Genomic DNA, 18,152 nt, shown 5'->3' on the forward strand with positions numbered 1-18,152 from the left:
TGGGGACTAGGTCGATAAACGCAATAATTCACTGAGTTCAATAGATCATTTAATTCAATGGTTCACTAGATGCGATACGCTCGAGAACTATTTTTAGATGCAAAACTGGGCAATTTTCTATACGAGTTCGTTCCGTTTGTACAAAGGTAGATATTACGAGAATCCAGTAAAAAATTCAGAAGATCGTGCAAGCTGTGAAACCTACCAACACTGTTACAATATTACCGTTTTGTAAATACTCTTTCATTTTTTACTGTTGCAGTTATTCGTTCCGATATCGGAATTTTTGTACATTCTTCGATAATATAGTACTTCGAGTTATTTATGGCTCGAAATTGTTAGTCATTCATTTCAAACCTCGTGAGCTTATTCTAACAATTTGGATATTTATTTTGGAGCTTTTTCAAAAGAAAGCTCACCGTTTTAATGATTATTTACTTGCTTGTGCTGCATGAACTGCATTGTCCCGTTAAATAAGAGTATTTTAGTATTATTTAACGGTTCCCGATGTCAAAAGGAAAAACGAGAAGAACAATTAACAGCGAGCATGCTTTTCCTCGCGTTATACAAAGAAATGTAAGCTATCCAATGATACTAGGTTGAGACAATGAGGTTAATCACGACTACTCGCGTCCAGAGTCGTTTCATAGCAAAAAACCGAATAAATTTTCTCGACTCAACGCAGTTGCTATCGTTGCACAATATGCAATCATTATTGAAAAAGTGATGAAACTGTGACAAATTTCAACAAAAATCTGATCTACCTCTAACAAATTGTAACGAACAGGAAACAAATTGAACGACCCTGTGCCAGTTAAATCGGCATAGCAATTAAAATGCAGTTGGGTCAACTGCATCTAATGATTCAATTGCCATCTGCTTAAAAAATAGCCGTCCATTGCAATGGTGAAAATCAATGCATCGAAAACAATGAATTTTTGTAAATATCCGATTTAAATTCAATTCTGACAAGTTACCCTAAATAATGAAAAGAATAACGACTCCGTAGTTAAGCTGGTTAATGGAGGAATTAGTAGAGCGATTAAAACGCAGTTAGGCAAGCTGCATTTAACGATTGTGTTCCCACCGCGCTCCAAAAATGGCCCCGCACCACCACGACACAAATGAGAATGCATTAAAAAGTAATAAATTTTCTTAAAATTTCAACCCTGACAAACTACCCTGAAGAAGTGCAACAGATACGATTATCGTACCAGTTAAAAATAATAAAATGTTTAAAACACACACAAATGGCCCCGAAAAATGCCAAATGTTTTCAGACAATTTCCTGGAAGCTCGAACTATAAAAATCGACACGGTTCCAGTCGCGTTTACGCGCCTCGGTCCCGATCGCACGAGTCGAGGCGCCATTATTCAGCCTGTTCATTCGAGTTCGAATTTTTCAATCGTATCGTGTGTCTGCGGAGAGAAACCGCTGGCCGAGATACAGCAGCCAGCGTGGCATGGCGAGACATACAGGGTGTTCGAAAAACGTACTTCCTAGTAAGGAAGATGATTCCTCAGCACATTCGAAGTAACTTTTTCCTTTGCGAAAATGTTGTCCGCGGCTTTGTTGAGGAGTTATCAACGAAAAACACGGACCAATCGACGCGCGGCTATAGCGGACGCAGTCCGGCTCAGCCAATGCGAACGCGACGCTCGGCGGAACCTGTCGCCGTCCCGTCCGCTGTAGCCGCGCTCCGATTGGCCCGCGTTTTTCGTTGATAACTCGTTAACGAAGCCGCGGAGAAGATTTTCGCAAAGGACAAAGTGGCTCGAAATGATCCGAGGTATCATCCCTTTCAAGGAGGAGCGCAACATTTTTCGGACACCCTGTATAGCGAGGCATGGCAAAGCATGGCAAGGCAGCAGGACCGGCAGCATCATGGAACAGAGAGGATCGGATTCTTTCTCTCCGTTCGTATAGCTCAAGGTTTTCAGCTCGGTGAATACGCGGTAACCATGCCGGGAACCTGTTCCCCCTGCAAGAGAGGAAGGCTCGCTTCGGCTCTTTAAAGCCTCTCCTCGTCTCCTTTCCCCTCTACGGTCGTCCACGTCCAAACCCCTCTCTTTCACCTTTCCTCCGTACCGTCTTCGATCTTTGACTCCCTTAGGGCCGAGGGACTCGGCCCAGGAAATTCGAACGTTTCCCGAATCTTGGCTAATGGCCTCTCCGACAGGAGCTTCCTGTCTTTTCAGAGTAAAAATCACGTTCGCGTTACCTCACCTCGTTGCCATAACACGCCGCTGCCTAGACAATAACCAGTCCAGACGGTGACACGTTACCGCATACCGTTACTGCGTTTTCATATTGTCCTTTTTTCGCTGCGTAACAAACGCAGCTGGCATTGCTGACCGATTGCTGTCCAATATAATGCTACCTTGCTACTCATATCGCGATTCACATCGAAAAGCGTGTAATTTACGAGCGTTAAATTAAAAATTGTGACGGCCGATAGCTGGACTGCGGATTTTATACACTCGCCACGAAAACGAGTTGGTGCAATTTAGAACAGTAAAAGGATTGCAGGAATTCGGAAACTATTAATGAGGAAAATAAATTTGCACTCGGCTTCCGCAATTGATGATTCAAATTTTTATTTTGCAGAACGATCCTTATATCCTTATTCGTTCTGATACGAAGATTGTTGTTGAACTACAATGCTGGCAATAATTCCTCGTTAGCTTGTGCAATGAATCGTGTAATTTATATGTCGTTTTAGAGCAACCTTCTCGTGTATTTATTTAACAGAGAATTTATATAATCAAGATTCTACTGTAACGTGAAAACTTTCGCAAATTTTCTGTTTTGATCCTGAAAAAAATGTCACAATTATTGATGCCAGTGAATAGTTGAACGCTCGAGCAGGCCACTAAAAATAACGCAATTTTCAGGGCGTCGTTTCAAGCGCTGCGCTTCCCGGAACTTTTACCGTGTTTTTATTAACAGTTCAGCACACATAAATTTTATAAGCTTGCTGTTATTACGCACGGTGTACAGGTTAACGACCGAACCCGGTCTCAGTTGAATTCCTGAAATAACATTGACGATGCATCGGCTGTACCGGGCCCGGGTGCATCGTGCTCTCTCTCTCTCTCTCTCTCTCTCTCTCTCTCTCTCGCTAACGGTTCCACGGTAATGACCCTGCCGCATTTGTTTCTCTATTTCACCCGAAAAGTTTTCTGTGCTCGTTGGTAGCCCAGTCTCTCTCTCTCTCTCTCTCTCTCTCTCTCTCTCTCTCTCTCTCTCTCTCCCGGAGGCTTTGTTGTTGTGCAGCAACGCGAGAAGTCTCCGAAAGTACTCGGCCAACTTTCGAGGAGGAAAGTTCTAATGCACGGGACACCAGCAGTTCCGCCAAACTTCTTCATCTCGAGAAACGCGAGACCCGGTCTTTTTGTAATACTTTGTCGCGGAGATGCATTTTTATGTTTGCCGGATTCGTGCGCTGCATCGTTTCGAAACCTATCAAAAGGACAAGTTAGTCGATCAAACTCGTTGACGAACGTGCACGGTGCTTGAACTCACAGTGCGCGTACTATTTATTATTTTTAATTACCAGCTCACAGCGTACGTGGTATTTTTTAAATTTTTGCTAACGAAAGTCTACCAGTTGTAAACAAATGTACGATCTTGGCCGCCATAGGCGTATTCTACATCTTCGAACCGATGAAGAGATCTGTAAAGAAAAGTTGCCGCAAAATTCTCCCTGACCTTGAATTTCAATCGATGTCCTTGATCTTGAATGTCCTATCTTTTAATTGACATGACGTGTACAATGCAATAAAACGATTTGACCTTGAAATGAAGTTGAACGACAATTTTGCGGCCACTTTTTTCTTCACAGATCGTTGCAGGTAGCATTTATTATTCTGTCGTGGCGACATATAACGAGTTCAATTATAAAACCCTAGAGCAATGCAATTGCCAATTTCTTTGCAATTTGTGGGTCGAAGAAAATTGAAACCGAGCTTCCTGAAACGGATAAAAATCTGTAAAAATAGAAAATTGTTTGAACAGAGGTGGGAAGGAGTAATTGGAAAAGCGTGATGGCGACGAGGTGCTCGATCACCGTCTAAATCGTGGTCGATTGATTTAATTAGCAGGTGGCAGGGGACGGTCGAGTTAGTTCCACGGTTAGCCGCGTATCGAGCAAACGGGCAAACATTTATTATCCGCGTCGCCGTAATTATTATTATTTCTAATGAGCGTGCCTCGCGGCTCCACCTCGCGTGCACCACCGCGCTCGTCTTCCTTTCTCTACCCTCTTCATTTCTCCTTTCTCTTCGGGGTTTCGCCTCCTTGTCGGGGTAACGCGCCGATTGTAGATGAAACTGCCGGGCTGCATAAACCAACCACACGGCCGCCTTCTTTCTCTTCAGGGTTTCCCAATCGTTCCTCGATCCACGCGAGAGAACCCCTCCGACTTTTGCACGGTTGCGTGACGCTCCGCAAGTTGCCCTACCCGCGAAACACGCGTTACTATAAATACACCGGTCAACAATTAACTAGCTCGCTACCATCGTTTGATTCGGTAAAACAGTCTTCCTCGTGGCGGCTTTTACGGTCTGTTAATTAGTTGGGGAAATTCGCAGCGGCGAGGAATTCGTACCGTTTACCGTTTAATCATTCTCAAAAGGATACGAGTCGCTCCTACCACAGTCAGGAGTTTCTTAATTAATTCTTCAATCGGACAACAATTTTTATCGTGTATATAATTTTTAGAACAATTTTGCTACTAAACGCGATCACTGTTTTGTTCGACTCAAACTCTACGAGTAGTTGTACAATATTGCACACTTAAAGTATTAATTTGAATATCTTTTTATGTCGTTTTTATTGAAGATTGCTGAATGATTTCAAACGTTTGGCTGACAGTGTTTCGTGAAAATGTAAAATAATCTCTTAGGTTGAAATTAGTCGGTGTCTCCGCGTAAAGGGGGTGAACCACCCTCCAGAATAATACCAGAAAAAAAAATGAATTAAGAGGGAGAAATTACTCCCGGAGGAATAGTATAAAAGGCTATCCACTTCGTGAGAGGGAAAAAGTAAAAGTAATCCTTGTATCTTGTTAGATGAAATCCGACTCAAAGGGGATGCTCAACTTTTAGCATTTAATCTCGTCGCGCCAGCTTTCTGCTCTCGAACTTAAAAACTCGTTTGTATAAACAGTAACACTTGCACTGCGCTAACTGTCTTTACATTGGATACGATTTTTCACACGGTGCATCCTGCTATAAATGCAAAAATGCTGAAACCATGCCTTTTTAACCAGTTCAAAATCGAATTATGAAAGATCCAATGATTGCTCATTGGTTGCAGTTCAGTACAACAATAAATATTATATATAAAGCAGGTCCTCTTTAATACAACCTATTTTCTAAAAATCAGTGCAAATAATTCCAAAGTTCTTAGTCACTCCTTTATTGAAATTAGAGTCAAACCTGTTTTTGTGCGGTAGATAGGGACCGCATAAAAACAAACCGCACAAAAAAATATTCAGAAACTTCATAAATAGCTAACAAATAATTTTTTGCAGCATATTAAAAAAAAGTCTCACTTAAAAAATATGTCAAAGATTTCCGGAATAGCGAGAAAGTGCTTTCCAAACGAAATAAATAATTCAATTACACATGGAAACATTTAAGGAAAATTTAATTTCTCACTTTAAACATGGAGAAATTTTCAAAATGCACATAATTCGATACTACTCGTTGTAGTCCAAAACGCGCATCTTCTTGGCGTGTCGGTATTCCGCGAGGCTGACGCAATATGTACATACATTGTATCAGTGTACATATGTACGCTGATAGAAAACACTGCAAGGGTGCTATAATGCCAACACCGTTGACATTCATGTACCGCATAAAAAAAAATCGCCCAAAAAGAAAATCGCGTAGAAAAGGACCGCACAAAAGCAGGTTTGACTGTATATAAAAATGAAATCCTTAGAGTTGGTTTCTCAGAGTTACACTTGATTTAGAAAAGGGTCGAACGACCGAGGTTTTGGAAAGCCTGCAGGAAGGGACAAGGTAAAGGTCCCCGAAGGTTGGGAAACGCTGTCCTCCAGTGAGGTAGTCCCTTTCTTTTTGCGTTCGCCTCGGCGTAGCACGGTGCTGGCGTTGTTCTACTCGAAGCCAGGGCTGTACGATCTCTCGAGGTAGCCGGGTTTGCGAAGGGAGAAAACGAGCCTAGCTGAAGGTAGCAGAGAGGGGAGCGTTTCATAGTGTTCGCGGCTACCGGTACGCCGCCCGTTGCTGCTGGGTCGCTCAAAGAAATTTAATGAATGGCGGCGATCGTCGAACTTAATCAGCGTACACCTGGTAGCGAGTAGTTATCGTCGCCAACGCTTCTTCCTGCCTCAATTTCAAGAGGGACCATCCACCGCCGTTCGATCCTTTGGCTCTTCCTCTCCTTCATCCCCTAACGTTCTTGACAGTTTGAGATAACAAAAAAAAAATAGAATTAGATACACTTAGATTTTCAGGACAATTCGCATTGGCGAATTGGCGTTCATCTAGCTTTCAAAAACAGTATTTAAATATCTGAGACACAGCCTGGTTTCCCCAAGAAAAATACTTGTAAGAAATTAGTCGTAATTAGGTACGTCACATTTTACTATTGTACAATTAGACACATTGATATTTTTAACCCCTAGCACTCGACTGTAAGGCGCCACTAAAAATCGCTGTATCATTGTTCAAAATATTTTTTACATTATTGAATTTGTTTGTATTCAATAAATTACTAAAAACTTCAGTATTGTACGAGTAAATTGCACCATTTTCATATAAACAAAATGAAAAAAAATCTATAGAAAGGAAATATTCTAGGTCGGAAGAAATGTTTCGTTTTGGAGTTAAAATAGCTTCGAGTGCAAAGGGTTAAATTCTTTGATCTGCATAAATTGATTTTTGTCATAAATTGATAAAGCCCACAGAATGGTAAGAATTACATAAAAATAGCCAAATGCATTTATTTCGAATTATTACCTCAAAAATATATTTATTATGACCAATGTTACGACTCTGCGAGCCGTATAAATATTGTCAGAAAGCAGGTAAGCAAATTAACGAAGAATGTAACTAGCTAAAGAGACGCTGGGAAACTCGACAGAGTTCCACAAAAAAATGGAGGATTAAAGTGAAGAATCCACAGGGCCCATAAACGCGCAACAATAGCGGCTGGTGGCCCCGCACAGCCTTGTTCCACGTCGCTGAATCTGACTCCGTGCGATGACTATAGCCGACTATAGTACGTCAGTGGCGGCGCATTTATCCGCAGCCGACGAAACACCAGCGTCACAGTCCGTCAACGGGGGAAAACTGAAAGGTTCGCGGCTAATCGCGCTTAATCGCTCGTCATTTGATCTAATTGAGATCGTGGGGGCTCGGCGATTTGGCCCTGACATCTATTACTAGCATTGGCGACGGTGTGCGTCCTTTCGACTGATCGCCGATGGCTTTGAAGTCTGCTGTTACATCGATTTCGGCGCTGGAGAACCTCCGGTACACTAACAATCGAAATTTCCAACGGTTGTCTGCTCCGTCTTCCACCAAAATGAATTCTTATCTTCCATTCTTTTCTTATCTTGCATCAACTTTTTATGGAACTGATTATTGCAGCCGCAGATTACCTGTGAATATATTTTTATAAAATCATCGTGGAAGGAGAAACATCTGTACATGTTACTGATTTTTCTTATTCGTAATAGAAACATATTATTCAGAATTGGAAATAAACAAATGGAAGATTCAGCAGTTACTATAAAATGAAACTACTGTATGATAGGAAACAAAAATATTGTACGATATAATAAAATTAACCGTGTAATCGAAGCAGACGAAACATCGAAATTGTTGTAAATTTCGACTGGTTGTAACAATTATCAAGATCTTAATAAATCGACTGGATTAGAGTGCTTCTATAATAGTTTCGACCAGCTATTTTCGGAACGGTTTGAAGCCCGGTTGATGGCTGATGTCTGATGGCAAAGCCGAGTCGAGCGCAGTGGCTCGACTGCAACTGCATCGGCCGGAGAGTGCAGCGACGGGTCGAGACACGAGGCCTCTCTCTCTCGATCGGTGTCGGTGCATATACATGCACGACGCAGTTGCACGTGCCGGTGCATACCCTCCGGCGAACCAGACTCGACGTTCGTCTTCCCACGAACCCTTCGCCGTACGTACGAGTCTCGTTACTCGTTCCGGGATCAGGAAACACTCCTATTAAGGCCGTTTTACACGATCCCGCGAATCCACGATGCACTTCTCCGTGAACCTTTCTACACTGTCACGGAACGATGCACCGACGAATTTTCCACCGGGCTTTCTTATTTTTCTTTTTGTTTTTAAGAGAAAACAGGGATAGACCTTTCTGTTGAGCACTTTCGTTTTAGTGGTTGCTTAATGCGGACGCCATTTTGTCGGAAACGTCCACCTGCAGACTTTGCATAAGCGTAATCCATCGTGTTTAAAATAATATCGATTTTCGAATACTGTATCCTGTGCTACGATTGTGAACGAATGTTCGCATCAAGTTTTAGTTTTCGAATTAACTTTTTATGTCGCGCAAGTAACTTTGAAGAACTGGACGCGGACGCCATTTTGGGGAATGCGTTCACCTGAAGAGTTTACACGAATGCAGTTAATCTAGTTGGATATGTTATTGATGTTTTAATGTAGCATCGAAGACTACGACTTTGAATAAACGTTTACAATAAAATTTAATCGCAATTCTTCGTACTGTACTCAAAATTGTGGTCATTTGAAAAGTTTCAGAGGTTAGAGGAGATTGATGAGCCATTTTCTACCAGAAAGCTCTTGTCTTCGGAGCCTCTAAAAAAGGTTGCTGAAATAATTTTTTCAAACCGGACAACCCGTTCAATCGAAAAGAAACTGTACATTTGTAAAAGTATATGCATTTGCCTCGTAATCACGGTAAATAGGTGTGCATATTGGAGAGCCAGAGAGACAGCAATAAAACACGAGAATGTTATAGTTTTTTTTCAATCTGCAGGCACCTATCATTTATGGTTTTTGCGTAAAGCGTTCTCTTAGGAAACGATTCCAACCTTTATCAGCTATGCCAGTCGTAACTGTCTACGTATTCTAATCACACGTTTCACCAGGAAAGTAAAGTAATCTGGATACATGAATGGCACAGCGGCCGCTGCGTTAATATTCAGTGCATCTTTTGTTGCTCCGAGCTTGCTTCATTGACCGTCATGTACTGATTGCAACGAAGGCTGAACTCTAATGTGCACTTGCCGGCACGGCAGGTCCAGACCCTATGAATTCTAATTTGAGTGATCGGCGATACTCATGCTGACCTTTGCGCGCTTATGCCAATCTACTATGCTTCGATGCCGTCCCCCGATCCACACAATTTACATCGAAAGATACATATATTAATCAACAAGACAGCAACGCTTACTCCATGCTTTATCACCTCGAAGAGACTATTGCTTTCAAATAAAACCGGAAATGATAGAGACACCGTGGCAAGCAGAATGCTGCAGAACGAGGTGTGATAATTGGAGAGTGAAGGATCGAACACAGTAATGCAAGTTAATGCAAGCTAATTGACACTTTGACTGCCAAACTAGAAACCTCAAAAATTCCATAAAATCAAAGTAAGTTATTTAATGAAATAAAAATTGAAAAAAATTAAATGTACGATATTGAGTAGTCCTCCAACTTTCTTGCATTTTACAGATCCTAATTAAATTTGGTACAATGATTATATTAACGTGAAAATTCATTTTAAAATCTGCACAAATAATTCCGTCCCCCACATATGGGTGACATGGCAGTCAACGTGTTAAAGGAGAATCGACTTGTCCTGCCTAATACAGAGGGACAATTATTTTTTAATGAAACCAAAAATTGTGGAGTCACCCGAAACAATAGTGCACATGGGGAGGTGCAACAGTCTCAGAACAGGGTAGAAATTAGTCTCATATCAGAATACAGCTTAATGCAAGCTAATTAAAGGGGAACCTATTTGTCCCATTTCTGCTCAATTCAGGGGGGACCATTATTGCCGAATGAATCCAGAAATCGTGAAGTCACCCGAAACAATAGTGCACATGGGGAGGTGCAATAGTCTCAGAACAGGGTAGAAATTAGTCTCATATCAGAATACAGCTTGATGCAAGCTAATTAAAGGGGAACCAATTTGTCCCATTCCTGCTCAATTCAGGGGGGGCCATTATTGCCGAATGAATCCAGAAATTGTGAAGTCACCCGAAACAATAGTGCACATAGGGAGGTGCAATAGTCTCAGAACAGGGTAGAAATTAGTCTCATATCAGAATACAGCTTGATGCAAGCTAATTAAAGGGGAACCAATTTGCCCCAGTCCTGCTCAATTCAGGGGGGCCATTATTGCCGAATGAATCCAGAAATTGTGAGGTCACCCGAAACAATAGTGCACATAGGGAGGTGCAATAGTCTCAGAACAGGGTAGAAATTAGTCTCATATCAGAATACAGCTTAATGCAAGCTAATTAAAGGGGAACCAATTTGCCCCAGTCCTGCTCAATTCGGGGGGCAATTATTTTAGAATGAAACGAGAAATGGCGAACCCTGTCGAAGTCCGTTCCGGAGGAATAGAGCACATAGGGAAATCCAATGGTGACAAATCAAGGAAGGAATAAAAAGTCCCAGAATGCAACTGTGTGTGACCTAATGGCACCCTCTTGGACAGGACGCTTCTTCTACTCTTCCCAAATATCGCGCGAGCAATTATTATTTCCAGAATAAAGCATGAAGCACGGAAGATCGAGCGGTGCCAGATAATCAAAGAAGAAAGGTGAAGGAGGAGAAAATGAAGAAATGAAGAAAGTTGCCGGAGGGAAGCCAATCAGAGGGGCCGCGAACTTTCCCGATGAATTCAAAGAGGCGAACTTTCAACTGCTTTCGAACGCACCCGGAAACCGTCGAAGACAGCGTCGGAACAAAGTGCGGAACGGGGTCTGATATAATCGATAGCGGGGTTCGAGAGGAGAAACAGGAGTCCAGAACTCGCAGACGGCCAGCGCTGCCGAGACGTAATTACACAGCGTTCAAAGCTACCGAATGGTTAGGCGAAGAGAACTCAGCGTCGTTCGCTCGCTCGCGCGGAGCTGAAAACCCGCTGGCCACAAAAACCATCAGATCCCACCACTGTGTTACCGTGGAGCCCCGGGGAAGATTTTTCTTTCTACGCTCGTAAATTTCCCGAATTGCTCGAGGGGGTCACTACGGGGAGAGATTAGCTCGGCCCCGAGGGGGCGGGCCCTGAACCGCGTTTAATCATTTCACGTGTCTCATTAGGACTCTGATTCCGATCTGAATGATTCACGCTCTCGGAAGTTCGCGTCGCGGAAACTTTTGCTTCCGCTCGTCTGCTCGAGCGAACCCGCCTTGGCGAGACCTTTCCGCAGTGGGTCTCGCAAGACCCTGACAATTAAATTGTACGCATTCGCGACAAAAATGTGTGGTTGCAATTCGATACAATGATAACGATTTTATTGGGAAGGAAATCTTTCACAATACGTATTCCAGAATTTCTGTTATATTTTTTCAAAGCCTGGAACAGTAAAAGAAAATTATTAAAGCAACATACGGTTGCAGACGGAGGGTTGAAACAACAGTTTAATTATTTAGTTACGTACTCGCTATCATGTTGTATAATTGTTTCAGAAATAAAGGTTTTACAAGGCTTCTTTATCGTAAACACTGCACGTGGGTTTTCATGACAGGAGCTCTCGCAATGATGTAACGTCTAATATGTTCGTTTTCCTCATTGTCCAATGTTCCGCAGTAAAGTTCGATCCTCCACGCGCAAATGCGACCAAATTATGCCCATCGAGTCTGAAGCTCCGGGAAAGTTCTGTCGACTTGCAAGGCAGTGTCAGGTTCGATAGACGGAGTAATCGGCTTAATAAAGAAATCCCGGGCCTAACAGGGTCTCATTGTTAGTCGAGGAACTTTCGGATCGGCTAAATTGCTCGCCGATATCCTCTCTCCCCATTGAGCATCCAGCCAACTCTGCGCAACAGTCGCGAAGAAAAACTTCTCTCGCGGGGGGAGGGGCGACGGTAAGGGGGTTTGAATGGGGAAAGGGGGCTTGTCGGGTAATTCCGAGCAAATTGAAAGTTCCGTCTGGCGTCGGTCTCGGTGCTCGAAAGTGTTCGATCTCTCGTGAACGCTCGGTAAATGGCGGCGAATTCGTCATCGAGGGTAGACGACGAGGCCGCCGAAGAAAGCGTCGATAGAGGAACACGCACACGTCGAGAGGAAGAAGAGGAGCGTTGCCTCGACGGAGTTTACTTCTTTCCTCCCCACTCCGTGGTAGCCCGTTTTACCGGGGGGCCCCTGTGAAACGGGCCCAGACCCGGTCCCAGGCCATAGGGAATTCATCCGATATCTTTGGAATGGGACATAGGTCCCAACCGAGAGACCGAGAGCGAGGGCGCACGCGCGCGGACATTGCCTGTACCTGTCTCCACGCATCGAACTCTGCCTGCTCACCTGCATTCCATCAACCGGGGCCCGAGGGGGGACCTTCTCGGGCCTCCCAGGACCGTACCCTGTCGCCCCGGGTGCCTCTCGTACTTTTACCCCCTTGCGATTTCGTCGAAACCTGCAGCGATCGGAAATACGGAATAATCCGCATCGAATATTATATAACTGGTGCAGTTTCGACTATATTTTTACTTGGAAAAAATCACACGCGTGCTTCGAATACCGGCAAATATGTGTGCAAAATCCTGAAACGAAAAGTTTAACAGTTCTTCCGAAAAAAATTCCTAAAGGTCCCTCGAGGTGTTGCGTAGCTTTGAATGGTTGAAAGGCGACAATTTTTTTCATATATTAAACTATGGATTTTGAAAAAATCAACATATAGGTATTATTATGTGGTATTTAAACAGTAATTGCTGAAAAATTGTACAGAGTATTTGAAGTCAGATGGACATGGCAGCCATTTCTGCGAAACAACGTTTACGGCGCGAGGTTTCATCTAACGGACATTTTTCCAATTCTTAATTCGTATTTATGCAAAGAGGGCTAGCCTTCGTCGAAGCCAATTTTGAAAAAAGGTGCGGATACTTGAACTGAAATATTTAATTCACAATTTTTTATCGAAACTTTCCACTTGTTTGACCCGCAACGGTCTCGATGATTCGTGTCACGATCAACGTGGAGAACACCCAGTCTTCGGGATAGAATCGCGTTTACGCGCGCGAGGGCGTAGATGCGGAGAATCACCGCGATCGTTGCCCACGGGGGAAGAAGAAGAAGAAGAAGAAGAAGAAGAAGAGGAGGAGGAAGAGGGCATACGAAGGGAAATGGTCGCTCCAGTACCACTTAATTCTGCCGATCCAGCCGAAATTCACGATCCTCGAAGCGGAGGCGGCCACTTCACTCGAGGAACGTTAATTACCGCTCGACAGCCATCGATTCCCACGCGAGACTGCAACTTGCACGGAGACTGCAGCTCCGTGTGCGATTCTTCTGGTTCCCGTCTCGCCGAACGAAAGCGTGATCCCGTCGGGCACGGTGTCCGGTCGAGATACTTTTACGATTAACCTGTGGTTCCGATCGAATGGCAACTATGAACACAAGAAGAAGAGCAATATTTAAACTACTTAGACCATCAATCTGTGTCGTATGCGATTCTAAATTGCATTTTTCAGCCTAGAATTATTGTCTTCTGTGGCAGAAAGTGCACAGTTCTTTATACCCTTCACTGTGCACTTGTCACCATATACAATTCTCGATATCTGTCAAGAAAACAGGACATGTATCGTCCAGGAGACACACCCTAGCCGTGTTATGTTTACACTCCTCGGCGTCCAAGGCCTCTCGTGCTTCAGGGACCCTCACGGGGTATACCCCGCGGTACTGGGTATAATTCCGCGACATTTATCATCCAGGTCTTGGCGACATATATAGAGAAATCGCTGTACAGTCTTTTAAACAGTTCTTTGATCGCATTATACGAGGACGCGGAGAGAAACGGGATCGAATTCACGGATTCGTTTTTCGCGAATCGTTTTTGCACGAATTTCCCCGTTCGCGTTAATGTCGCCCGTTTTTCTTATTTCACCCGGACGCATAATTCACGGATAAAATAATCTCGCGTGCCACGGCGCGGCGTCCGGGCTCGTTTGCATAAGCGATACACGCGCGAACGTGCGCGGCCGAAAGAAAATCGCGACGGAGAAAGAGAAAAAGAGAGAGAAAGTGGCGTAACTGGATTACCGTAATCGGTTAAACGCGGAGAAACTCCGATAAGTGTATTACTTATCCGGCTGCGCCCGCGACTTTGTCAGGGGGGCTGATGGGAGAGTTTCACTCGATTTTCTGTAGACGCCGCTCGCGTAGTCGTTCGACGGATCCCGTAGTCCTCAAGTTCTCGGAGGTTCTTGAACTTCCCGGTCGTCGTACGAATGCTGTATGTACAACAAGCACCGTAGTACATGCACCGAGGACGACTCGTATCTTGTTCGGTTATTAATGCGATTGTCCCTCGAGATGTTCGGCGCCATCTTTTGTTCTGCCTCCCGCGACGCGAAACGCGTTCTCCCTGTGCTGGGGAACCGATTCTTTGCCAGGCCAGTTTGCGGGCGAACTTTCTTTGCGAGTCCATTTCTTGTATGCTCAAAGTTCAATAATACTTCTTCTACGAGTCTTTCTTTGATCTAGATTTACTACAAGCTCAGTGGCGGGTTTAAGCGGACTAAACGGCCGCGTGGGGCCCCCGAATTTCGTAGCATTCATTTTTCTTCAGTTTTCTTGCAACTTCTATTTCTAGCTTGAGTTCGAGGGCCCCAAAATTTGTATCGCTCGGGGCCTCCACTTGACTCGAGCCGCCACTGTACGAGCTAGAAACTACCGTGAGCCATTAGATGGAGTTACCATAAAAAATTGTCGGCAAACAGTAACCGTACAGACCCTTTCTTTACTTAATAATCTCAATAAGTAGTCTGCGGATTTTATGCACTTACAACAAAAAAGGACAGGTCGGATAGAGAATATAAAAGACTGTTCGGGATGATTATTTTCATTAGTCACTAATTTTCGTCGATAAAATCCGAGAATCCATAAAGATGAGTAGGGGGTCGTAACGAAAATGAATATCGTGCGGAAATTCTGGCGCGCACGCAGGTAAAACGCAAGGAACCGTGGCTGCATTCCTGCCAGGTGAAGGGGCCACGAGGGGACCCAGGTGAGCACACGGCCCTGTAGGGCCCCAATGCGTTCGAGAACACGTCGGCCCTATGGCATGCGGTCGACCGGGGTCATGGGAAGTTAACTTCACTCTTAAGTATACAGAGGTCCGGCCACTTCGGAAGCGAATTTCGAAAATTGACGTGGCATGCCTCCACGATTACGTTGCAGCACTGTTTTCTTCGCAGAAGAACCGGCGATCCCGAATCGATCCTAGGTTCTGCGAATTATTTATTGTCCCCTCGCGACGCCATCGCGGAAAAATTTAATTTGCAGGTCCTTCGAGACCGATCAGGCACGGCGTCAATTTCTTAACTCCCGTGCACAGACGGGAATGAAAATCAATTATCGAGCAACACCGTATGTTTTGTAGAAGGAAGTTCGAATCTCCAGTAAATTATGAAGTAGCATTGGCAATATCATAAATGTTGATCGCGCAAAAAGGAACTGAAAGTCGGACGTCGTTTCTGAAGGGTTAATGCCGCTTTCGAAAATACACAGCAATTTTTGCGAAGCTTATTTGCCGAACGTTATTTGACCTTTGTCGACTAACAAATATCTCGCCTGCTGGCTCTGCGAGTTTCAACCGCGAACGGTGTGCTCCAACGTTTGAGAACGTCGGCGAAATTAAGCGTTCTGTTTGCGGCACGACGACGTTGCACAATGTCGCAGCACCTCGTCTCGAATACAGCGTGTTCTTTCCGCGAAAGGAGAAACACGTTCCGCGATGATTCAATACAAGCATAACCGTGTTTGCACGGTTCAGTTCTGTTATACAATAGTTGTGACCGAAGTCCTATTTCTATTCGACAAACCGGGACGATTGTTGCAACGCGAGACTGCAAATAAGTCCGCCGTTTGCTCGGTCCGCTTCCTATTATGCGGGACGGAGTTGATTCGAAATTGTTATCTTCGTCGTCTTTAACTATTCTTTCTTATATCTAAGACCGTAATTCCCCTGGGAAAAACGTCAGCGGGATCAATAAATTGCAGTCATAGTTGCAAGGACTTCGTTCAGGGTCCAATATTGTCATTGGACTTAGCGAAATCTCTTTGGGAAATTTCTTTCGAACAACTCGGCGAAGGAAAACGCTGAAGAAGATTTTTATCTATCTTCAATTATGGTGGGATCCGTGACAAAGGGAATTTGGATTTGTTTATGACTCTAATTTTTGTGAAACTGCGTTTAGTCGTAAAGAAGCATATAGTAGACATTGATAAGTAAAATGAAATCTTTTTATAGAAAGTAAAAGATTTGTATACTCTTACATAAATCGTGTCCTCATCAGCCACCATTTTGCTCGAATAATTTCTCGCAAGAGCAGCAAAGCGAAAGAAAATAATTTGTTCCCTTTTTATAGAAAATCTTTTTGATTTTAGGCAGGTAAAAATTGCTAAGGACCTATAAATCGGCACAATATTATCTATTTTAACTACGCTCATAAATCGTTTCCTCAGTGTCCTCCATTTTGCTCAGACGCGATCTCACAGTATAGTAGCGGAGCAAAATTAAGTAACTACTTTGCATATCAACGAAAATTGTTTTTAGGAGTTGAAAACTATTGCAAATGGTCTAGAAACCTGTTTAGTATTTCCCCTTTCCAATTCCCCAATAAATCATTCCCTCGGCGTCCTCCATTTTGCTCAGACGCGCCCTCGCAGTATAGTAGCGGAGCAAAATTAAGTAACTACTTTGCATATCAACGAAAATTGTTTTTAGGAGTTGAAAACTATTGCAAATGGTCTAGAAACCTGTTTAGTATTTCCCCTTTCCAATTCCCCAATAAATCATTCCCTCGGCGTCCTCCATTTTGCTCAGACGCGCCCTCACAGTATAGTAACGGAGGCAAAATTAAGTAACCGCTTCGCATTACAACAAAAATTATTTTTGGGAGTTGAAAACTATTGCAAACGGTCTAGAAACCTGTTTAGTATTTCCCCTTTCCAATTCCCCAATAAATCATTCCCTCGGCGTCCTCCATTTTGCTCAGACGCGCTCTCACAGTATGGTAGCGGAGGCAAAATTAAGTAACCGCTTCGCATTACAACAAAAATTATTTTTGGGAGTTGAAAACTATTGCAAACGGTCTAGAAACCTGTTTAGTATTTCCCCTTTCCAATTCCCCAATAAATCATTCGCTCAGCGTCCTCCATTTCGCTGCAGCGTCTCCTCGCAAGAGCAGAAGCGCGCGGCGGGAAATTCGAAATTCCGTTATCTAACCGAGTCGTTCATTTTCCTCTGTTCCAGAAAACTGGGTCTGGACCTGGTGCCTCGTCAGGGCGCCCATATGGTGGACCCGGATACCATGTCCGTGGTGGAGCTCTATCACGTGGTAATTACAAAGTCCAGTCGCATCGCATAAGCCCGCGGAAAATATGCCCGGGTAACGTAACTCGATGGCACTTTAGCTCGGACGCCGACATTGCCGCTGACTCCGCAATCGACGGGGGGAAAAAAAAAGAAAAAATAAAACTGGGGGACAGGAGAGCTCCAATATGCCGTATGAAAGAGAGTCGATGACGGGGGAAAGAGGGACAAAGACGGGAGAGAGAACGCTATAACAGCGCCGGCATAGTTCGCTGGACGAGCATCGGCCCGCGTGGCTCATTGAAATTCTAGCCGGAGTGCTGACCATTTCGAGTGGCCCGCGAGAATCGAAATGAAGCCGGTCTCTTCGGCTTCGGATTCGATGCACGTGCAACGTTGACATGAAATTTTTAACGTCTCGTTGTGCATTCAGCCGCCCCGTTATTTGCGAGACGATTTTTCAGGATTTTAACCGGGGAACGATCGAACGCGAGCCGATTCGTCGATCGTGCACTCTACTTCGCGAACTGCCGAAATCTCCGATCGAGATACAGAGAGTGTACCGTTGTGCTTAGGATGCTTGGGAGAGCCAACAGGCGGTTTTGTGTCACGGATGCATCGGGAC

General features: G+C 44.1%; 1 protein-coding gene across 4 annotated transcripts in view; it reads left to right on the top strand.

Annotated features, from left to right (window-relative positions):
• Window positions 1-18,152, top strand: part of Spg (dedicator of cytokinesis spg) — a 91,280-nt gene that overhangs the window by 59,455 nt on the left and 13,673 nt on the right. For all 4 annotated transcript variants that reach the window (XM_076786502.1, XM_076786501.1, XM_076786500.1 and 1 more), the window contains exon 5: window positions 17,468-17,552. In XM_076786502.1, the coding sequence (XP_076642617.1) occupies window positions 17,468-17,552 (85 nt within the window). The remainder of the gene's footprint in view (window positions 1-17,467; window positions 17,553-18,152) is intronic.

The sequence above is a fragment of the Halictus rubicundus genome, chromosome 4, assembly GCF_050948215.1.
Source record: "Halictus rubicundus isolate RS-2024b chromosome 4, iyHalRubi1_principal, whole genome shotgun sequence".
Lineage (NCBI taxonomy): Eukaryota > Metazoa > Arthropoda > Insecta > Hymenoptera > Halictidae > Halictus > Halictus rubicundus.